Genomic DNA, 24,361 nt, shown 5'->3' on the forward strand with positions numbered 1-24,361 from the left:
CTACGGTACGCGAGACCCTCCACTGATGCTAACCAAGCCGGGGAGAGATGTTGGTCACTTTGGTACCAACCTTGACTCGAAGGAAAAGAAAGCCAAGCAGTTCATCACAGCCGGTGAGTCAAGGGGAGAGTTGATAAGAAACCGGACTGTGTTGAACGAAAAGTAGCAAGCAGCTAAATTTGAACTTTCAAAGATTGAAAGGAAATACTGAGAAAGAGAGGGGAAAACCCGCAACGAGGCATCCGGCACCACGTGGGTGCTCACGCAGGAAACTCGGACGATTACTAGATGATAAGAGACTACCGCAACTAAAAGGCCTTGGGAAGAGGTGAAGAGAGGTCAAAGTGGTCGTACAGGGGTCTTGTAAACTCCTCTGTAACGTCAAAAGTCTTTGACCGACATGATTATGAAAGCTAAGGGGAATGAATCCTGCATGGTGAAAAGTAGTACCTGAACAGTACGGTGTAAAGTTGGCAAGCGCGAACCCGGCGAAGGGAAGTAGACAACGAGAATAGTGTGTTGAGCGAAGTGAACCCGACCAAGGGGTTTGCACAGCGAGCTGTTGGTGAGAGTGAACCCGGCAGAGGGAAGCCGATAACCAGGGGCAAAGCCTGAACTGTTTAAAAAGACATTAAGATTCGTGAAATCAAGACCGGGGGAAGTGAATGGTCCCTCTTGTCAGTTGGGTCTGAGCCCAGCTGAGGGAAATCCAGGGGTGAAAAGTCATCCCCCAGAGTTCATTGAAAAAGGAACTGTTTAGTTGTTTTGTGGAAAACGATTGATGAGGGCTCTGCGCCCGAAAGAGGGAGAACCAGAGGTGAAGCCGTCACCCAAAGTATATATGGAACAGAACTTTGTGTTTGTTTGTTGTCTGCATCAGGCCCTCGAGGGAAAGAGACATATTTGAAAAGAGACTTCACCATCGAAGAACCTGATATAGCTGGAACTGAACTGTCGGCTCATGCTGAGAAAGCTCGAGCGTATACTGTGCTCCAAGGTCCCACCTTGTCCCGTGCTGAAAACGTCGGGAAGGGAGACCCCTGGCAATCACATCTTTTATTATTTGTGAACAATTCTTTGTTTATTGAACTCTTATCCCACACTCTTTTTGTAATTAGATGTAAGGAATTGGCAATAGTTTTTTTTCTTAGTATAGACCCTTTTATTTTGACACAACGCTACAAGGACTGCCTTATTTTTCATTAGATGGTAGACGCTTGCTCCCATCTTAGATTTAGAATAGCAGTTTTTTCACCCTGCATTTACAGTTTAATAAACACCCTTGAACTGTGATCACTTGTGTCTGTCTTTACTGTTGCCACCATGAGTTCCTTACAGAGGTGAATAGAGCGGGATGGTCTGTGAACCACAGGTCTGATAATAGTTTGTTATGAATCCCACTCCGTGGCCTCAGTGAATCTAATCCCCTACTTTTGTTGTTACTGATCAACTATACTACCTATATACCCTGGCTCCGAGTTATTTGTTGGCCCAACAGCAATGACGGTACCCAATACAGAAGAGCCCATGAAAAGCAGGTGGCTTCACATGTTAGGAACAGCTGTTTTACGTCAAAAGAAATTACAGCTGTTGTAAGAACCTCAAAAGTTAAAGCAAAAATACATCAGCAAATCCACACAACAGCAGACTTTCACCTTAAATTCAGCATCCACAAGCTCTACAATGATTATCTGGTGCAAGACAGTATGGACGGGCAGTAACCTGCCCCTACCCCCCACCCCCTGCTACACAGCATGCGTCTGCAGTACAGTCTGGTTTTTTTCAATTAACCTTATTTATATTTTCACCAGTTTTCATCCTTAGCCTCAACCGTTGGGAGTCTAGGTTAGTGTGTCCCTTCATCGTGTAAATTAACACATACCTTTGGAAGTACTGTTTGTCATCTAGGATTTAAACCAATGCTTTAAAGTTTCTTTTACTGTATTCATATGTAAATCTTTCTAAATCGAGTCACCTACACATTTACCATAAATGTACTTTATTGCATCATAGCTATTTGATCATGAATACTGCAGCCAAATATGGCTTCCTATCTTGCCTACCAAGTATTTAGCCTAGGATAGATCAATCTATTTCTGAAGACTCACAAAACACCTCACATAACAATGGGTGGAAAACTTTGTGTGGTTTGAATCAACAGAAGAAGGGCAGAGCAACAGGAGTGAAGAGTACAATAAGGAGACTATATGAGGGAGCACAAATGATGACGTGGTTAAGTGGCGAAGAAGTTGAAAATGCTCTGGCCAGGATAGTGATCCAGTGATATGCCGAGATGTCCTAGAAAGATGTTGCACCACGCTCCATTAAGGTAAGTCCTTCCCTATTGAGTCCAAATTGTTTTCTTTGGCTCAGTTTGCCATATCACTGGCGATCTCATGGTCCAAAGGCCCTGTACGTGTGACATTTAAGAGTTTTTGAACTAAACATAACATTTGAATGTAAAAGTCATAATTTCCAGGTGCAAGACTTAACTAAAGTTTATGGTGCCACTGGAAATGAGCAAGAGTGAGCAGTGCAGGTAGCAACACAAGAGTTAAGAGGCTTGTGTGAGAGATGGGTCCGCCGACAGAGCACGTGGCAGTACACAGAATCCTGTAATGGCTATACATGCTTACCTTCAAGAGTGTTGCCTTCATGGTGGATGTAATCGTGGTTGGATTTACAAACTGGAAAGAGGGTACAGCGTTGTTGGGGTACTGCACTGGAAACATTACCATCAACCTCACACGGTGGTTGCCACAGTGCACTGAGACAGTGCAGCTCCGGTTGACAGCATCCATCTGGCAAAGAAACAAAATGTGACTATATTGAAAACAGATGGAAAGCACAACACACACATGATGAAGTCTAAGGTTAAGGACAGAAAGGGGTGTGTCAAACATCAGCCCCTTCAGTTCCAGGTAATTACCTTCCATTATGATTAGGCTTTTAGGCTTGCAATAAAATCTGATTTAATCAGATTTCTGCCAACTGGAAATAATTTTCCTTTCAAGGATTCATCCAAAGATGCTAGAAAATGTCCACTAGATGGCAGGGCTGACCTTTTTACACATGGATTCCTGTATTAAATTAAAAACTAAAATACATGTCAGCACTACCATCTTGTGAACAATGTCAGATATTTTTGTGCCTGGCGATGATAAAAACTGAAATAGGCCATATGAAAGGTTTCCCTTAATAATGATGTATATTTTAAAAATTTCAAGTTAATTATTGGATTCCCAAAAAGCTACAGGACTAAAAACTTGATTTAGTCCCTTGCCAGAGAGTTGAGTGGACTACTTATCAAATGATGGGTTGTATTCCAATGATCTTCCTTAAAACACCAGTCCATTGAAGTTCTATTTAGGAAATGGACCAAGGAAAGGTCACTTAAATTCCCATAACACGTTTTCAGCAACATTTGACTGTAAAAGAATAGCAGAGTTATTTCTATTACTTGGAATACCTTAGTCCCATCAATTAAACATTCAGCTTTTTTATGGTTCCAAAATATATTTAAGCATCAACTTGACAAATTTGCAGAGTTTATATTTTTACAAAAGGCTGCATTGTAATGTGTGTCATGTGAGGGGTTAGAAATGCGAGACTGACATATAGGTATATTTTTCTCATAAGTAGCCATTTCATTACATGATAAGGAGTGAGGCGAACAACTATCTTTCCCTAGCCTAACAAGGATAACAAGAATTTCCCTACCTGACAAATTAAGGCAAAGGGAACATAAACAAAAGTATCTGTCACTCACACTATACACATAACAAAATCATGTGTGAACTATTTTGCTGCTTAAACTTCACAAAATAACATATCAATTCAAACATAAAGGTTATAAACAGATATCATTGTGTGTTAGGTTGGATCTTGTTCCCCTGAATCAATTCAGGATGTTTCAAACCCAAGTTCAATGTCAGTAAAGTTATTTTGACTTGCCAAGTTCCATTCCAGGTATCATAGAAAGTTTTTTTCATTCAATTTGTGCTTTACTCGCCAAAGTGACTTTCTTAGTTCCAAAGTGTTTCTCACTCTTCGAGACAATGGGTAAATGTGACCACAATTTTCTCCAAATCAAAAAGGCTTTCACTTCACACATCAAATCTTTTCTCTGAAGGCCAATCACATTTCATCACATCGTATTTTGCCCTTCATTAGCAAGACTTTCGCCAGGATGGTTCATTCAAAAAGATACTTTAGTCGGGATGGTTATACAACAGTTCATCAAAACACAGTAGTGGAATTGCCACTTCTTTTGCAACACAATCTTCTACCACATTCACAGTATTTCAAATTATCTTCTTACTGCTCCACTAGCCTGCTAGGACTAACTGCTATTTGTCCTTTTCCTGCTTTATTTGCCTGCCAGGACAAAACTCCTACTACTACAATACGTACTCTGTGGTGAGGCTTGTTCCAAACTTTCTAAACTTAAATCCTCAATAGGAAATGGTGAATCAACAACTGCTTCTTGGGTTAGTCTTTTGACTTTCAACACACTTGGTTTACAACTTCTTCCACAAATATACTGCAGAAAATGACAATGATTCCTACATTGATCTGTTTTCCATGGGTAATGCAGGTTATACTTCTCTCCCAATTGATCCTTTTTACAAGGAGGGCTTTTCTCCTGCAGTCTCTGATTTCTTGCTACACAACCCATTGGCTGCTGACAATTCAGTCTACAACTTTCTACCACTAGTTGTCTTGTTCTGGGCTGTTACATTCAAATTGTTTTGGAATAACTCTCAGCTTGCCTTGGCTTTAGCAATGAAGGTTATAATGTCCCCTTTTTGGATATTTCCCTTTAGGAAAGTTGTATTCATTTTCTTTTACTATTGCCCCTCTTTGGCTTTGGCAATGTGGGTTACAGTATTCCCTTATTGGATATCCCCCTTCAGGTAAGTACTTTGCTTTGTTATTTCCCCTTTTTGACTTTGGCAATGCAGGTTACAATATTATCCTAGTCGATATATATCTTAATATGAGAGTTGTGCCCAGGTTCCTTTAATTTAAAAGATCTGTATTAAAAAATTAATTCTTATACAGCTGTCTCCTTTAGAGTGCCCCAGGGTCACCTGTATTAGGCCAACTCACAGGTCTGTCCTGGCGTATCCTCACAACTCCCTGCTTCTACACTCATCGGTACTCCCTCTGCATTCGACAGCCACGGTCAGTCCCCTGCTGCACACGCTGACTGTCAATTCACAACTCTGTACACTCTCAGGTGACAACCCTACACCGGAGCGGGATACAGGACACAGAGAGCTTCTCTCTATCTCGCAGTATAGCTGGCCTCAATACCGCTTCCCACTGCGCATCCTCTGCATACCACAGGGATCTCAACCTCCGCCACGTTCTCTGCACAGCAGTGACTTCAACTGCTTCTTCCTGCTGCTCCTTCTTGGCCTGCACCTGAAAGTGCTTTAAATGTTTAAAGGCCCCGCTCGAGCGTGGGACATTACAACAACTAGAACACTCATTACAATTACAAGTTGGTAACTCTGAACCCCTCTTCCTCGTCTCAATACTAAGCGCATTATGGGACTTGGAGTCCATAATGTTATTTGTTTTAACATTCTTTAATCTGCTCCATTTGAGGGATTTCATAGGATTTTTGTTTTGTTTAAGGGATGATTTCAAATGAAGTAATGGTTTTCTCTTGGGTATATAATCCAAACAACATAGAATCATAACTACTAGAAGTAGTAATATTAACTTCCTGACCCTTATACATATCATTCTTAGGTTTACAAAAAGGGTTCTCATACTTGGCACCTAGACAAGTCTGGGCTGGGAAGCCCTAATGTGACAATATGCCATTAAATATTCAGACATTAGACAAGCCTCATCCTCAGAAGAGGATGAACACGGTCTTTCATGACGGAGTCACCACATTCCCTTGACAGCCTTCTCCTCCCATGTGATCCTCCTAACACCACCCCCAGGTTTAGGATCAGGTAGCAGCTGCCTTTCCCTGGCCACATGGGAGGAGACTATAGGCTGGGTTTCTGTGATGACTCTGCACGATTCATCACAGTGATGACAAGTTTAGTTCATCACAGGGTTTTTTTTTCTTCCAAACAAGTTAGCTCAGTTCTTTGTCCAGCAAGCAGCTTTGAAAAAAATGAATTCCATGTAAACCTGCCGTTGTCCCATATGAATCTGCACTTCCTCTCATGTACACAATGACTTAATTTAACTTTGGGTAGTGCATGTCTTTGAGTTCAATGCAAAATGTATTTGAGCGCTGATCTTTCCCCATATACGGCAATTGGAGTCCATCAAGTTCTCATTTGATTCTTTGCATGTGTAGTTTTGCTTCCCATTATAAATTCAAGACTTCATGTGCAAGAATGCAAATATATAGATAAGGCTATATCAGCACAATTGTGTTTTTTTGTACTTCAAAATAATTATGCAAAATGTACATGCAGCAATAAAAGATGTTTTTGTCTACACTGGAAAACCACAGGCATACAAATGTTTTTGACATGTGTAAGCACTCAGATTTTTTAAAAATTAGATAACCCTGGAAAAACACCACCAAAACACCAACAGAATTGGAAAAATGTTAACACTGAAAAGAATGAAACGCTAATTATTAGTCTCTGCTTTTTAACTTTTTTCTGGTAAGGAGCACCCAGGCAAGCTGCTGGATGCTTTTGTATCTCAATCAATCAATAAATGTAAGTGCTTTGACAAAATATTCCCATACAAATAAATACAATCTTCGCTACTTGCCGATATCGCCTCTTACCGTATATTAGATGTAGAGGCCACTGCTTCGAGCATACCATTAGCCAATACTATATATTCTATATCGGAGACTGAGGTACGAATTTTAATAAGGCATTTCTGCTCAGTTTATGAGACACTTCTGTTAACACTTGTCTAAGCATAGAGCGCTCAAAAAACAAACCTGTGATTTCAACAATAGTTTAACCACTTGTAGTAAACCATTTGATCATTTAATCCTGGATGCTAAGAGGATCCTCAGATGCGATTTACGCAAGATTAATCTACTTCATTTATCCACACTTGAATAGGTTACTGCGATTCGGAAAAGAAACAGTCTTTGAAGCACACGGCTCAGATACCATCGAAGGCAACAAAATACAGAAACATTGGAAGAAATTTGCCTTTACATTAGCCAATGATGATTTGCGAAGCATTTTGGAAACTTGTGTGACGAGTTCCTAGATGTCGTCACTTTCCCCCAATGGGGGGAAAGAGCTGTGAGGCCCCTACCAGATAGTCACCCTGGGGGTGGAACACAGTCGGAGGATCTCATGGGGAGAGGCTCTACAACTAGGGACAGACAACTAGGGAGAAAGAGGTTTAACACTCTCCCAGTTACCCCTCCTAAACCAACACCTATGGCACACCCCAGTAATATACCCAACCACCCCATGTGCCTGTGTAGGGCCGTGATATAAAATCCACTGAAGCGAAGAAGAGCCCAGACTACCCAAGTATGACTTGCATCACAAAGACTGGGACGAGGAGGAGGTGGGATTTATGAAGATCACTACCAGAGGTAGGTGTGAGCATTCTAGTTCTCCTCTAAAGGGCACTACCACACCAACATAAAAACAGAAGATTGACTAGAGAGTTTGTCAAGCTCTCCCTTGAAGAGTCATGAGCGAGGAAGCGGTTTGGCGTGGAAGCAAGAAGGGGTTGCTGACCGGAACACTGGCGAGAAGGCGGAGACATCCCCACACGGTCCGGCGTTGGAGGACCGACCTGGAAGCTGGAAGAGCAGAGGTGCAGACTCGCAGAGAAGCTGGACCGTGCGGTCAGGTACAGATGCCTATCTGCGAGGTACCAGAGACTGCAGAGCTGCAGCAGTACATCAGAAGGCGAAGGAAGAGCCCAAGACCGACCAGAGCACGCTGGCGGAAACTATAAAAAGGTAGCTGGGTTGCTGGGTGCACAACGGAGTGAGGGAAAACTCAAAAGAAGTTAATAGAGCAAGACCCACAGAGCAGGGGCAAGAAGGGAACCCCTGGAGTAAAGAAGAACCTTAAATATCTAACAAGAGAAATATGGGTCTGGGACCTGCACCCACAAGAAGGGAGAAGAACAATTAATCTTTTTTGAGGCAGTAACTGGCAGAAGAGTAAGCCAGGTCTTCCAGAGCCAAGCAGTAGAGATGTAAAAGTCTGGGGCCCGTACCTACAAGATAAGAGAAGCATAAGCCATCTTCCTTGTGGCAGGACTTGGCAGGAGAGTGAACCAAGTCTGCCTAGGTCTAGAGACGAGGAAACCTGACCTTGATAACCCACGATATGGAAAGGCAAGAGGGAGCAACCCTCTCCATTGTGGCTGTACTTGGCAAACTAGTAGACCAAGTGGGCTATACTGGGAAAACCTGGGTCAATAACCACCATACTTGTAGATGAAGGAAGAAGGAGAACAGTGAAACGGAATCATCGGGGGAAGGGTGTAATTTCCCCCGTTCCACGAGTATCGCTGAGGGTAAATTGACTGTGAAATTAGGATACCAAGAGAAGGGAGTCATTGTCCTGGAAGTGGAATCTGCAAAAAGGATCAAACTACATAATATTGTGATCCAGGGGAAGGGAGTCATTCCCTCTGGGGTGAGGAAACGAGGAACATTTCTTATACAGAATGTTACAAAGATTGACTGGAAAGTATTGAGACCATTCCCCCTGGTTATGAACTTACAACCAGAACTGTGCACCAGTCCAGAAGGGAGTCATTCTCCTGGACCAAGAACATTGACACAACCTTCTAGTTTAGTTATAAGTGTAAGGGACAGAGGGAGTTTTGACACAGGACGGTGGATTTTTAGTTTACAAGGACATTCTGACAGACACATTAGCATTTCAATTGAGGCAGGCAAAACCTTAATCGAAGTAGGGAAAGATAGGTTTTCCTTTTACTTTCTTGGCTAATAAAAGTCCATAGCAATCATTATGCCACCTCTGTGTCAGTCTCCTCCTTCTGCACCCTTACACTTGTTAACTGCACTAATTATACTATGACTATCATGGGTTCCTCTAAATATGACTCGGAATCCTACATTAGGCAATCTATCAGTGATAATATTTTACCCGTCTTGCGATCAGGGAATACACATACACATGGGAAATACACATGTAAAATGCACATGTGAAATGGAAACGTACTTATTCACAAAATGATATTAAGTTCAAACAAGCTAGCGCTTGTCCGGTCCGGACTGTATTTGTAACACAGTTTTGAAAAAGCACTCTAGGCTGTGGGCGTCCATCCTTTCCCCCTATTCACTGACATCAATGTGACTGGCCTACTGTCCAAATCCTGTGTTGAAGCATAATAGTCACAGTTTGCAAGAGAGGGTCCCGCTCTGACCCCAAGAAAAAAGCGATGGCTGCGGACTCTCAAAGTGGATGAAAACAGAACAGGTTATCATGCCATGTTCTTTCTTGAGAGGGGCTCCTGCTACCTTTTTTTTATCTTTTGCAAGGAACTTGGGGTTAGTCACCCTAAGTTACCTGGGGGAACCCAGACGTGGAGCCCTTGCTCACTGTGCTCAGAGAATCACAGCGCCACCTGACTGATGAGGCCCGACTAAGCCTAAACACATGTCTGGGTTTGCTGTTGGCACTCTAGTTCAAAGGAGGTTTGCCTGACATTTCGGTGCTGGACTGCCCTTGCAGGCGGGACAAAGACTGATGTGCAAGTGGATATTCCTCCTTTGTGTCAATGTGATTAAGAGAAGCATAGAAATCAATTAGCTTGAGAAAGGGGTAAAGTAAACTCTAAATAACCAATCATAATCCTGTAACCCAGAACGAAGTATCCAAATAAGGGGAAAGAAAACCTCCATAAAAGAGTAGAGAAAGATTATCAGTCCCATAAGGGAACTACGGGAGCTGATACAAAGAATAACAAGAGACTATTTGAAAATGGTATGAAAAGCAGGACTCTAAAAGAAGTGAAGGCGTAAAAGCATAAATATCAGGAGAAGCGAGTCATTCTCTTGATCAACTAGTGGAAGGGTCCGACAGGTTAGTTTTGGACAGCAGACTTATTGCTTTGGATATTGACTCACGACTGACGAGCACCTTAGTTAGCAAAGTAGGTAGGGAATACCACATGGCTATAGAGAAAGATGAGCTTTATCCTTATTTCTTTAATAAAGATCAGGTAAAATGTCCTCCGAGGGTCTGCACCTTCCTTCTGATCAGCCACAGGGGGGTATAGCCTAAGGTCCATTGTTCTGATATACACAATGAAAATTCTTCCCAAAACACTATGGTTCGGAAATATGGGCACGGTGCTAGATGGTAAAGCTTAAGTAATTGAAAAGTTTCTATCTTAAATCAATCTTTAGCCTTCCCTCTCGTACTCCAGTGGAATACTTGCTATTGGAAATTGGTGTTATAGAGGTCACCCCCAGCCGAAATAAACAACGCCTCAATGTATATTGGCGACTGCTAAATTCTACACCTAACACAATTTCTGAGGTACATCATAGCAATACTCAGGGTTTCAGTCATGCACAGCATTTGTAGCGTACCCAATTAAAAACGGAATCTCAAGCCTGGTATGAGCAACAGAACATTGATCCATTTGTTATTAGGATAAGGTTTAAAACCTATGCTAAAAAGGTGATTAACAACATTGCTCATTAGAAAACTGTGGTAGATCTAGGGTGCAAGGCGATTGGTTAGGAATTCCTAATGAACCTGACAACTCATAAACCCAGTCTGCTATACCTGCATGCATTTCCAGTTAACTGGGTCCTGCGTGAGTACTTTAGATGAAATTCAATATTTTCGACACCTTGAAGGTAGTCAGACCTATGCAAAATGTATAAAGATGCAATTAGACTTGTCTATGTGGTTCATTTGAAGTGGAAACTTTAAAGCATCTTGTTCTCGATTGTTAAAGCCTAGAGACTATGCATAGGAATTCAGCATTGGCAAATGGCCAACCAAATATTTTGTCTGTGACTGGCCCAGAAACATGGGAGCCTTGTTTTCATGGTAAGAATACTGGTCTGATCCATCATCTGCTTACGTTTTGGATGACATGTAAGACTGTATTAATACTTACCTACATAATCAGATTGACAATGATTGTATACCTTTTTTTCTCTTTTTAATATTATGTGACCTAGATGTTTATTCTTATTTGTTGATAATGTGTATGTATAAAAAAGAGACTTATTAGCTATGATCATACAATAAAAACACATATATAATCTTTCTATGCAACAATTCTATCCAAATATGTATTTGTCTATACAATTGTACAATAATGGGTTTTTGTTTGTGCATAATGCAACAGAAATGCCTATTAATAGTGAAACAATCCACATGTGTAGGACATTTCATAATCCAATCCCAAGTTTCCCAAAAATTGTAACTATTTGACATTACTAAATGTCCAAATTAAACCATATCCCTTTCTTGGGCAAAGAAAGAGCACTAAAAAATATATGGGATACATTACTCACCGTAATCGTATTTCTGATGCTTGCATCTGCTTAGATTCACATGCTACGCATAGGCTGACATATAGTGGAAGCTGCAGAGTATTACAGTTGTTGTTTTCGAAACTCAAAAAGGGAAGTCGACAGGGCGTGCCAGTAATACTATCACTAGTGTGACGTCCACTGTACCCATGGTCCTTCACGCATCGAGGTCCCTCAGATTGTTTTGTTCTGACATGAGGTTGCATGAAGTGTAGTGTGGTTTATAGTCATAATATCGAAAAAATAATGTCGAATTACAAAAATGTCGAAAAAAAATGTCGAATTCAAAAATGTCGAAAACACATACATATAATAGAAAAAGTCATTAATTCAAAAATAAAATGTCGAAAAAAAATCGAAAACCAATGTTAAAATAACTATGTAAAATGTCACACATACTAATGTTTTTTATTGGGGGGGTCCCCCCCAATCCACCATCCCAAACCCCTACCCCAACCCTCCACTCCTCCCCATCCCCCCCAACACCCCCCATGGATATACCTTTAATTTTTAAAAAAAAGTATTTAATAAAACATTAATTAAATAATTATTAAAAAACCCCATCCCAAACCCCTACCCTAACCCCCCCCTCCTCCCCACCCTCCCCACCCACCATGGATATACCTTTAACCATTTAAAAAAATTATGTTTTATAAACTATAATTAATTAATTATTTATTTAAACATTAATTCGGGGGAAAAAAAATCGAAAAAAATTTGACATTTTTGTAATTCGACATTTTTATTTTCGAATAAATATTTTCGACATTTTGACTTTCGACATTATTGTATTCGACATTATGACTGGACACCGTGTAGTGTCAGTACAGTTGTATCCAAGCAGATATAGTCAGAAAGCTCATAACCATCTATGCACCTTCTCTCCGGGGAGGAAGGGTGGGCGCACGTGAATCTAAGCAGATACAAGCATCAGAAATACGATTACGGTGAGTAATGTATCCCTTCTGAGGCTTGTGGAATCGCTTAGATCATATGCTATGCATAGATTAGCGAGCTGTGTTAGGAGAAGATGGTGGGAAATGAGAAGGATGAGAAGGAGTAGCAGCAAATAGATGTTTCAGAACTGCTTGTCCCACGTGTTTATCGGTCTAGGAATGTGTGCTTATCTCATTGGATCAATCCGAGGCCTTTGAACTTGTAGATCATACCACCCTGACCGAGCGGCTGATGGAAGTAGCACATTTCTCACTGGCAGCTATTCAATGGATGTTATCCTTCCTGTCCAATAGAGTCAGTAGGGTTAGTGCAGACAATTCAATGGCTCCACCTATCTCCATGCTTTTTGGAGTACCAAGGGTGCTTGCACTTCGCTGTGTATTTACAACATTTTTATGGCCCCATTCTTTGCGCATCTTGAACAGGAAGGGCTCCTATTTTCCAACTATGCGGATGACACACAATGTGTCATTCCGCTCTCAGGGTATCATCGCCAGGATGAAATGGAATTTAACAGAATATTTGCCATCACTGAGCGCTGGATGATGCTGAATAAACTGGCGCTCAATCGAGGCAAAACAGAACTTATGGTTGTTGGTTCAGTTGGCACTCTTGCCAAACTGGACCCAGATTATAAACATTTTCAGCTGGGCGATGTAGAAATTGCCACACTCCCTAAAATTAAAATCTTGGGAGTTGTTCTCAACCAGGTACTGAATATGAAATCTTATGTAGGATGCACCGTTGCCTCAGCAACATATTATATTAAACTGCTAGCGGATCTGAGACCATACATCTCTCAAGATAATGCGGAAGCAGTAGCGCGAGCAATAATAGGTGCAAAGATCGACTACTGTTGTAGTCTCCTGGCAGGAGCCAACAAATCAACCATCAATAGACTCCAAGTGGCCCAAAATGGTGCTCTGAGAGTTGTCTCAGGTCTCACCTCACGCTCCCACGTGACGGAGGCGTGACGCGCACTTCACTGGCTACCTGTGGAGGCACGTATCTCATTAAGGTTACTGGTCATCACCTTCAAGTGGCGAATGGGGACCATGCCGACATATCTACAAGACCACATTAAGGAAAAACCTAATTACAGAAGTTTGAGATCAAGCAATAAAAACCTCTTGTTTTTACCTAGATGTAAAACTAAGAATGTTCAGGGAGTAGCATTTTTTGGCTCAGCCCCCGCAGTATGGAATGCCTTACCGGCATCACTGAGAAGCTGTCTTTCTTTGAGCCAGTTTAAAAAAGAGCTCAAGACCTGGCTGTTTCGATAAGTAGCCGTCTCTATCTCTTTTACTCCTGTTTGGGGATTCATCACCCCCCCTATGTCTGAACTCTACTTGTTTTGTGTTGTGTTGTGTTTGTCTTGTCCGGGCCCTCACACCTACGGGTTTATGGATGTGCATATAAATAAATTAAAGTAAAGTAAAAGTAAAGGCATTTCTAGAAATGCGGTCCTCCTTAACTGTCTGGTGCTATGGAGACAAACAGTTGATCTGTTTTCCTCAGTGGTCTGGTCCTGTTTGCATTTTAACGGACCGCCCTCCTCAGATCCAGTGTGTGGAGTTTTACCTCAGCTGAGCTAGTTGGTCTCTGAAAGAAAGCCAGAAGCTCAATAGATAGGTTCACGTGGAATTTAGAAATGAATTTAGGGGAGAACCTAGGATGAGTACGTAACGCCAATTTATCCTTATGTATGATAAAGAAAGGGTCCTGCACTGACAATGCCTGCAATTCACCAACTCTTCTTATGGAAGTGATAGCCACTAAGAAGGCAGTCTTGTATGTCAGGTGTTTAAAGCTTGATTTATGCATAGGCTCGAATGGGGGCCCCATGAGCTTTGCTAGCACTACACTGGGATCCCATCCTGGTGGTGGGTTTGAAATAGGAAGGTGGAGTCTCTTGACTCCCTCCATGAATGCCTTAATGACTGGAATCTTCCACCACTATACCTTGCTTTGAGAGGTGGTGTAAACTGATAAAGCCGGAAGGTGGACCTTTATAGAGTTGACTACTAACCCGGAGTCTAACAAGTGGAGCACATACTTGAGAATGTATGAAGGAGTACATTCTAGGGGGTTTATCTGTTTGGACTGGCACCAAACTACGAATCTTCTCCACTTGTCGAAATAACTGTATAGTGTTAGGTTTTCTTGCCTCCTTGAGGATATCCATACACCGCTGTGGTTATTTAAGGTGACCAAACTCTATGACTTCAGGAGCCATGCTGGCAAGTTCAATGAGTGTGGTAGAGGGTGTACTATTGTTCCACCGTGTTGAGTTACCAGGTTTGTTAAGTATGGGAGTTTGATGGGATCGCACATCGCCAGTTTGCGCAGCTGTGGATACCATGGCTGTCACGCCCACATAGGAGCAACAAGGATAAGCGTCATCTGTTCTCTATGTATCATGTTCACTATCCTGCTCATTAATGTAGTTGGGGGAGGGGAGGGAGCGTAAGCGAAGTCTGGGCATTGCTTGTTTTCTCCTGTAGCGAACAAGTCTATTGTGGGGTAACCCAATTGAGAGAAGATGTGGTCTACGACGCCCAAGTCTAGTTGCCACTCGTGTTCCTCTGACAGGGGATCTCTGCTCAGAAAGTCTGCTAGAGTATCGAGTACCCCTGGAACATGTTGTGTGGATAGAGATATTCCTCGTCTGAGTGGCCATTTCCATATTTTCTGTGCCAACTTGGACAGACTTGGAGAGTGTGTGCCCCCCTGTTTGTTGATGGAGAACATCGCAGTTGTGCTGTCCGTCAGAATTTGAACCGATTGGTTTGTCAGTTGCACCTCAAATCCTTGGAGTGCTTTGAGTACTGCTAGTAGCTCTAGCAGGCTGATATGGTTCTGTGCGGTGACCTGGGTCCACAGACCATGTGCTGCGTGGTGAAGATAGTGAGCCCCCCCCCACCCGGAGAGTGACGCGCCTGTTGTGACAATCGTTGCACTTACTGATCGTGGAAGGGTTTTCCCTTTAACTGATTTTCTCTTGACCACCAGCATAGGCTCTGTACTAGTTTTGGCGAAATGACCACTAGATCATCCCACTGACCACCTGCGTGAGACCATTGTTTTGCCAACCACTCCTGCAATGGTTGCATGCGCAGGCATGCGTGTGGGGCTAGATATATGCACAATGCCATCATGCCTAGCAAACGCATAGCTTTGCGTACGCTTAACTGGAGACCGGCTTGATACTGGGGTATTTGCCGAAGCATGTTCTGCACTCTTTCCATGGAAGGGAAGGCCAAGCCTGTACTTGTGTCCAATACAGCTGCTAGGAACTGTTTTGAAGTGTTTGGTACAAGACTTGATTTTTATCTTGTTTATCGAGAAGCCCAATTGGAAGAGAAGATCTATGGTTCTTTGCGTATTTAGTCTGCAAAGATGGGGAGTCTCTCCTGTGACCACACAGTCGTCCACATAGGGGTACACTGGGATTGCCTCCCTGTGCAAGTGCGCTGCCACCACCGCCAGTACCTTGGTGAATACCCTTGGAGCTGAGGCTATTCCGAAGGGCAGCACCTTCAATTGGTAGTGCTGGTCTGCTACTTTGAACCACAAGAGTTTTCTGTGCGCTGGGAACATTGAAATATGAAAATAGGCATCTTTCATATTCAATGTTGCCATGTAATCCCCCGTTTTAGCAGGGGAATTACTTCTTGTAGCGTTGTCATGCTGAATTTTTGTGGCTTTACATACGTGTTTGCAGGGCGCAAATCTAATACTGGGCGCATTGTCAGATCTTTCCTTAGTACAAGGAAGTATGTTGAATAAATGACCTTGATTACCTTGTTGTATGGACCAATCTCAATGGCGTCCTTGAGGAGCAGAGCGTGGACCTCTTCTATTAAGATTAGTTGTTGTTTTGATGTTTTCCTTTGGTGTGAACGTAGGTTTGATGGTGTTCCTATGAGCTCCAAGCAATAACCTACCGCTACTGTTGATAACACCCTCTTGTCCGTGGTTATTCCCTCCCATGAGTGAGTGAAGTTTGAAATTCGTCCCCCTACTGGGGAGGCATGGGAGGGTACCAGTAGTGGGTTATTGTTTGGGAGGCGTTCCTCCACCTCTGGAAGTGAAGGCGCTCCATCTGCCGCGGCCCCTGCACTGGCCTCTAGGACAGACCTGGGACGCTTGACCTTGGTTGCTGTTCCATGCAGAATTCTGGTTTTGACCATCGCCCGAGGCTCAGAGTTTTGTCTGCGAAAATTATGAAAATTGTTTCCGCCTCTCTGCCCAGCTTACTTGTTGGTAAATTGGCCAAGAGATTTGAGAGTTTCATACTCCTCTTTGGCCAACTTTAGAGCATCCTCCAATGCTTTGCAGAATAGCACCTTTGGTTCCACTGGCATGTTGAGCAACGTTGCCTACGTCTCCACCTTAAAACCGGACTGGCAAAGCCAAGCATGGTGCTTGAGAATTGTTCCTTCAGCAATTATGCGTCCAACATTGTCTGCAGCGTTGAGGTTATTCTTTAGCAGACTGCTGGCAGTAGCTTTGCCTCAGCTGCTACAAGGGCAAATTTACTTCGTAGAGGCTCCGGAGCAGAATCACCAAGGGCCGAAATTTCATCCCATTATTGCAGTCATAGCTCGCCAACAGTGTGGAATTTTTGGCGATTCCAACTTGGTACGTTGCCAAAGTTGTCACCTTCCTACCCAAGGTGTAGAGCTTCTTGCTCTCCTTGTCTGTGGAAGCTTCTGAAGAGGCTAGAGGTGTACCCGCACTCTTCCGGGTAGTTGTGACTATCAGTGAATCTGGATTAAGCTGTCCTCCAATATATAATGGATCAGATGGTGCTGGCCGGAATAGTTTTTCTATTCGTGGATTGACTGCCCTGGTTTGATTGGGCATTTCAAGAGTGTGTTGGATCCTCCTTTGAACTGACTTAAATATGGGTATAAACTGGGTGGCAGCTTTTTTTGTCCCTCAGGATATCCTCTGCAAAATCCTTGTCCTGCTGAGTTTCGTGGGTTTCAATTTCGAAGTGCTCAGCTGCTTTGATTAATAGATCATTAAAGACTGGCTGATAATCCACTGGGGAATCAGGTAAGCGGGAGTCTTGTGGAATAGGAGAGTCTAAAGTGTAAACTTCGAAGGGATAGTGTCCTCCGACGTATTCCTTATCTTAGATATCTCCTTCCAGCTTTGCTGGCCTCGGAAAATTTTTCTCTAGAGGGCGCTGCGCATCGACGTCCGCCGAGTCGATGTCCCTCGACAGCCGCCGTATCGACGTCAACGTCATCCTGCCTATAAAGGCCGCGCGCAGCATCCATTGCTCAGTTCCATTTTTCCGCGCTTACTCAGTGCCTCGGAATATCGTTGCTCAGTTTCATAGAGAATTTATCCTATTTACCTCGAGATATTCGATCCATACTCGATGGCTCCCTCGTTGGAACCGACGACCCCTCGGTCCGGCTTCAAAAAATGAGACTGTGGGGAAAAGATGTCGCTGACTGACCCTCACAGAGTTTGTCTGTGGTGTTTGGGAGCTGAACACCATTGTTCGGAGTGCGAGGACTGTATGTCCATGACAGCTAAGGCCCTAAAGGAGCGTAGGGGGAAGCTGGAGAAAGGTAAGACTTCAAAAGCTTCTTCTTCCTCGACAAAGTTGAGACATTCGTCTCCTCGTCACCATTCGCGCTCCAGGTCTCAGAGTGGGTCCCATCACTCCTCGAGATCGAAGCACTCGAAGAGGAGACGTCGAAGATCCCCTTCTCCGTCCTCCTCTTCCTCTGCCCACGAAACATAGTTCCCGGGCTGAATGGGAGGAATTCCTCAAAAATATGATGAGCGTCTTCGAGAAAGCGGCCTCGAGCCCCTTCGAAGACTGCCGAGAGCGATGCTCTGGTCGAAAGACCCGAAGGTCAAAAACGCTGTGAGTCGCAGTACCCGGCGAAGGAAGCTTCTCGAGTGCGTCACGAACCCTCGAGTAAAGCTATGACCTCGAAACCTCCTTCGAAGGTTCCGTCGACGAAGGTTCCGTCGACGCCGAGGTCGGTGTCTTCGACGCCGTTGTCGAAGGGACCTTCGACACCTTCGACACACGAGTCTGTCGACTCGACGCCATCTTCGACACCGGCGTCGACACTAAGGAAAGTCACGGTTGCGGCGCACCCAGTGGCTATCCCCAGGTCCTCGATGACGATGGCGTTGAGATTGTCGACTTCCTCGAGCAGAATCCCAATTTTATCGAGGACCTCGAGGCCTCTGCCTTTGTTTTAGAGGCCACGCCCGAAGCCTTCGACGTCGGCGTCATCAACGTTTTCGAGGCCGATTACAACAAGTTTGGCACCCTCTACCTTGGAGATGGGTTTCACACCCTTTGTGAGTTCAGAACAATTGAGAACTATGTCCTCAATTATGGAAGAGGGAGAACTATCTGACCAAGAAGAGACATTTGAGTTGCAGGGACCTGCAACCCCAGTTCAAGAGGAGTTATCCTCAGAAGAACGCAGGTTAAAGGATCGCCATGATTCCTTACATGAGGCAAGTGGGTTAGACACTTCCCCTGAGGTGGAGTTCGCTAGACCAGACCCGGGGGAGCATGCTGAAACCCCCTATAGAGCCTTAATGGCCAGGATCACAGAATTTATGGGGTGGTGAACACCTTCACAGGCTTTCCAACAAGATGACCTTACGGATATTCTTGATAAAGGTCCACAGGAGGATCCTGTAGTGCCTTTTCATAAAGCTCTTCAGAGGAAAATCATGACGAACTGGGAAACCCCAGATGTCGTCCCGGCAGTAAATAAAAAACTGTCTACTAAATACAGGGTATCTTCTGCAGACCCGGAGTTTTTGTCAAAACACCCATCCCCAGAAAGTCTGGTGGTACAGGCAGCATCTTCTACTGACGTCAAGACTGCTTACCATACCTTCCCACAGGACAGGGACGATAAGAAATATGATGCTATGGCAAAGAAAGTTTTTTCGGCATGTAGCATGGCGTTAAAATCTGTTAATGCTACTTGCACCCTTGCTAGATTCAGCCATACACTTTGGGAGTGTGTTTCTACAGCGGCTGACTGCATCCCGGAGGGAGAAGAAAGGGAGGCGTTCCTAAATGTCATACAGGACGGTAAAGACGCTATGTGCGAATCCCTCCAGACAGGCATTGATTCAGCTGGCAGTATCAGCAGAGCAATGGCGGCAAGTACAACAACCAGGAGATTCGCTTGGTTGAGAAAGTCTGGTTTTGCCCCAGATGTGCAAGCCAGGCTCTTGAACATGCCATTCGATGGCTCTTCTTTGTTTGGGAAAAAGGCGGATGACAGTTTAGAAAAACTGCAAACATCAAAGGCAGCAGCAAAATCCCTAGGCGCTGCAATCCGTCAGACACCTTTTCGTCCCACAGGAACCTCTGCGAGGGGCAAGTCCTTTCGCTTCTACTCCGCATTCGGAAGAGGTAGAGGACGACCGGCTCAAAGGGGACAAAGAACTACCCGAGGTGGACGGGGTAGATATTCAAACGCCGCAGCAACAGCAGGTGCCTCTTTACCATCGGCATCTGCATCAGCCACCCCAAAACCACTCTGAAGACTTCCCTCACAAGACACTTGTAGGAGGCAGGTTAACTCAATATCTGGCGGAATGGCAGGCTATCACGTCAGATGCTTGGGCATTGGAAACAGTTGCCCAAGGTTACTGCCTGCGTCTCCTACGCATACCTCAGAGTCATCCACCGGGGATCAGCTCTCAAAAAGCTCCAGATCCGCTCCTCTTGCAGGAAATTTTAGACCTGCTAGAGAAAGGTGCCATAGAACCGGTACCTGAAGCGGAGAGGAACAAGGGCTGGTACTCCCCTAACTTTCTTATTCCAAAGAAAGACGGAGGACTGAGACCCATCTTGGACTTGCGAGAATTGAACAAATTCCTCAGGAAAGACAAATTCAAGATGGTAACTCGTTCTCAGATCCTTCAGGCCCTTCAGTTCCAGGACTGGTTGGTATCTCTGGACCTTCAGGACGCTTATTTCCATGTGCCTATCCATCTCAAACACAGGAAATACCTGAGGTTCGCAATTGGCAACTCTCATTATCAATTTCGAGTGCTGCCATTTGGGCAAGTTAATGTCGGTAGTGGCTGCAAGTCTAAGGAGGGAAGGGATTCACGTCTACCCCTACCTGGACGATTGGTTGATCAGGGCTGTATCTTCGGAACAAGCTCAGATCTATCTAAATCATGTTTGCCACTCCCTTCACAGACTGGGCTTCTCCCCCAATTTAAAGAAGTCACAAATGATACCATCGCAGAGACTCCAGTTCATCGAAGCGATCCTGGACACTTCCCTGGGAAAAGCCTCGCCACCAGAGGTGAGGGCTCAAGATATTCTACAGATGGTTACCAAGTTCCAAAATGCCCAACGTCTCCCAGCCTTTGACTTTTTGAGGTTGCTAGGCCTCATGGCATCCTGCATTTTCCTAGTGCCAGAGGCTCGCGTGAGAATGAGATCCCTCCAGTGGGCACTGAGGACTCAGTGGTCACAATTCTCAGGAAGAATGACAGATCTTCTTCAGGTTCCCAACAGGGTGGCTCGAGACCTTCAGTGGTGGGCTGTCAGGAGAACATTCTGAAAGGAGAACAGTTTTGGCAACCCTAGCCGGAGATAACAGTAGTCACGGATGCCTCACTCACGGGGTGGGGAGCCCACGCCAACTACTTGACCATCAGCGGTCGTTGGTCTCCATCGGAGTCCAGACTACATATCAACCTGTTAGAGCTGAGGGCCATCAGACCTGCGCTCAAGGCATTCCTGCCAGCTGTACAAGGGAAGAATGTCCTGATAATGACGGACAACACAGTGGCCATGCATTACCTCAACAAAAGAGGAGGCGTAGGATCACTACCTCTGTGCAGAGAGGCGATGCAGCTCTGGTTTTGGGCAATCCAAGAAGGAATCTCTCTATCGGCAGTTCACCTAGTCGGAGAGAAGAACTTGACAGCGGACGCTCTGAGCAGGCAGAGCACAGTCTCCCACGAGTGGGAACTAGCTCAGGAAGTCCTTCAAGAGATCATCGCCCTTTGGGGAACCCCTCAGGTGGATCTGTTTGCCACCAGTGTCAACAGGAAGTGCAATCTGTTCTGTTCAAGGGAATTTCCCCCGAGAGGAGCTCTGGGAGACGCGTTCATAGTGGACTGGGAGTTTCCGTTTCTGTACGCGTTCCCACCGGTCCCTGTCATTCCTCAAATGATCAGGAGGTTGAGAAGATTCCGGAAAACCATGATCCTAATTGCCCCGCATTGGGCCAGGAGAACGTGGTACCCGGACCTTCTAGACTTGTCCATCTGCCCTCCAATTCGACTTCCACTCAGAGAGAATCTACTCTCACAGAAGGGAGGTTAGGTTCTCCATCCAGACATCAAAACCCTCAACCCTCACGCTTGGCTTCTGAAAGGCTGAGGTACAAGGATTGGGACCTCCCTGATGATGTTATGGAGGTGTTGCTTTCGGCAAGGAGGCCAGCAACAAAGTCTTTATACCGCTGCCGTTGGAACAGATTTTGCAGCTTGTGTAGAGAAAAGAATATCGACCCCTTTTCATGTGGTACACCAATGGATTTGTCCTTCCTACTCTATTTGGCGAATTCAGGCCTTCAAGTTGGCACCATTAAGGGCTATCTCGCAGCGCTATGCATCTTTAAGCGCACTTCGGAAGAACCATCCTATTTCAAGTTACCCTTGGTAATACAGTTTCTAAAGGGGTTAACTAACGTTTATCCCCCAAGACCGTTCCAGGTTCCCCTATGGGATTTAAACTTAGTCCTAACTTTCCTGATGGGCACACCTTTCGAACCACTCCATTCTTGTTCGTTAAGATTTCTTACCCTTAAAACTGTTTTATTAATAGCTCTTACATCTGCTAGAAGGGTGAGCGAGTTACAAGCTCTTTCTTGTAAACCCCCTCATACAATCTTTCACAAAGACAAAGTTGTCCTGCAAGTGAAGCCTAATTTCCTCCCAAAGGTGGTTTCTGAATTCCATATCACTCAGAAGATTACCCTGCCATCTTTCTATCCTCCTCCTCATCCGGGGAAAGAGGAAGAGAGGTTACACAGGCTGGACCCAAGAAGGGCTTTAAGTTTTTACATCAGTAGACTGGCTAGGATAAGACAAGCAGACCAGCTGTTTGTAGGCTACGCAGGTCACAAGCTGGGGTTACCGATATCTAAGCAGACCATTTCCAGATGGATCATTCTAGCCATTTTGGAATGTTATAAACTGGCAGGAAAAGAGCCCCCTCAAAGTCTTAGGGCTCATTCGACCAGAGGTATTGCAGCTTCATCGGCCCTCAAAAGAGGAGTGCCGGTTAAAGACATATGTGCTGCTGCCACATGGTCGTCCGTCCATCCCTTAACACGATTTTACAACTTGGACTCCTCCTCCAGTCAAGAGACTAGGTTTGGAAGGGCAGTATTGCACTCTATTCATCAATAAAAGGAAGCATAAAGTCAGTACTCCCACCTCCAATAACAGAATACTGCTATGGGAGCCTATCTAAGATAAGGAATACGTCGGAGGACACTATCCCTTCGAAGAACAAGTTACTTCTTACCTTGTAACGTTCTTTCGATGGGATGTTCCTCCGACGTATTCCTTATCGACCCTCCCCGCAGTACTACTTCCCTTGTTGTTGCAGTTTACGCTCCTTCAGGGTGATTAGTCTAGTCCAGAAAGAAAAATTGTGGGCTACAAAATGGAACTGAGCAACGGACGCTGCGCGCGGCCTTTATAGGCAGGATGACGTCGACGTCGATACGGCGGCTGTCGAGGGACATCGACTCGGCGGACGTCGACGCGCAGCGCCCTCTAGAGAAAAATTTTCCGAGGCCAGCAAAGCTGGAAGGAGATATCCAAGATAAGGAATACGTCGGAGGAACATCCCATCGAAAGAACGTTACAAGGTAAGAAGTAACTTGTTCTTCTGACTCATCGGCATTATTGTCAGCATTATCATCCCAGTCATAGTATTCATCCTCCTCCTGATCTTCCTCTGTATCTGCCTGCAAGTCATAAAGGTCTGCAGTGCGAGACCTTTTAGTTGGAGGTTGGGATGAAAAAGGGGTTGAAAAGTGGAAGCCATGGCCTGAGAGCTTGAGGCCTGATCAGTTGGAGGTGTATTTTGAAAACTTTTTAAAGCATTAGGATTTTTTTCAAAAAAAGTCTGCAAAGAAAGACATTCTAGACATAACTCTATCTATGTCTTCTGATGACCACTTAGCAGAGCTTGGGAAGACCCCAGAATGAGGTACACAAGTGTTTTGGGTAGGATCTTTATTATGTAGGGCTTGACCTAATGGGCACTCTCCCTCATCTTGAGGGACACACACTTCCTCCTCTTGTGGGGTAGTTACAGTGTCCTCCACCTTAAGACTTCTCCTTATGGATCTTGGTCTTTGGGACTTGTCCTTATGATTTGGGCTTTTAGAGGAAGATTTTTTGGAATTAGAACCTCTAATCAGTGTCTCTGGGACATGTTTTTGAATCAGGTGAGATTACCCTGAATCTTTGACTTCCCTGCTGGATTCGACGAAACGCATCGAGTTTCGGCCCTGGGAGGTACCTTCGCCGCGACATCCGACGTTCGGTTGTAGAAGTCTGTGGGCAGCGTCTTTAGTCTTATGGGGCCTGTCATGAGGTGACCGTGACTTGGAGTGCTCATAGGACAGGGAATCCATTGATCTGCCCCTAGATGCCGAATCTCAGCGTTTGTCTGGTGAAGCCGACACATCGCTGCGGGTTGTGTGTTTACTGTGGTGGGAAGATGTAGTGCTCTTGCCGCCGGGTGTAGTCTCCACAACAGTGCCACCGGCCTGTCTCCCAGGGTCGGGGGCTAGCACTTGGGAACGTGACTGTTCCCAGTCACCCTCGCCGTCCAAAAAG

The 24,361-nt window shown here is 44.6% G+C and overlaps 1 protein-coding gene across 5 annotated transcripts in view; it reads right to left on the minus strand.

Annotated features, from left to right (window-relative positions):
- WDR59 (WD repeat domain 59) overlaps nt 1-24,361 on the minus strand; it is a 1,538,892-nt gene that overhangs the window by 724,830 nt on the left and 789,701 nt on the right. For all 5 annotated transcript variants that reach the window (XM_069604207.1, XM_069604197.1, XM_069604168.1 and 2 more), the window contains exon 14: nt 2,637-2,801. In XM_069604207.1, coding sequence (XP_069460308.1) covers nt 2,637-2,801 — 165 coding nt within the window. The remainder of the gene's footprint in view (nt 1-2,636; nt 2,802-24,361) is intronic.

This window comes from Ambystoma mexicanum, chromosome 1p (assembly GCF_040938575.1).
Source record: "Ambystoma mexicanum isolate Mex_15411 chromosome 1p, UKY_AmexF1_1, whole genome shotgun sequence".
NCBI lineage: Eukaryota > Metazoa > Chordata > Amphibia > Caudata > Ambystomatidae > Ambystoma > Ambystoma mexicanum.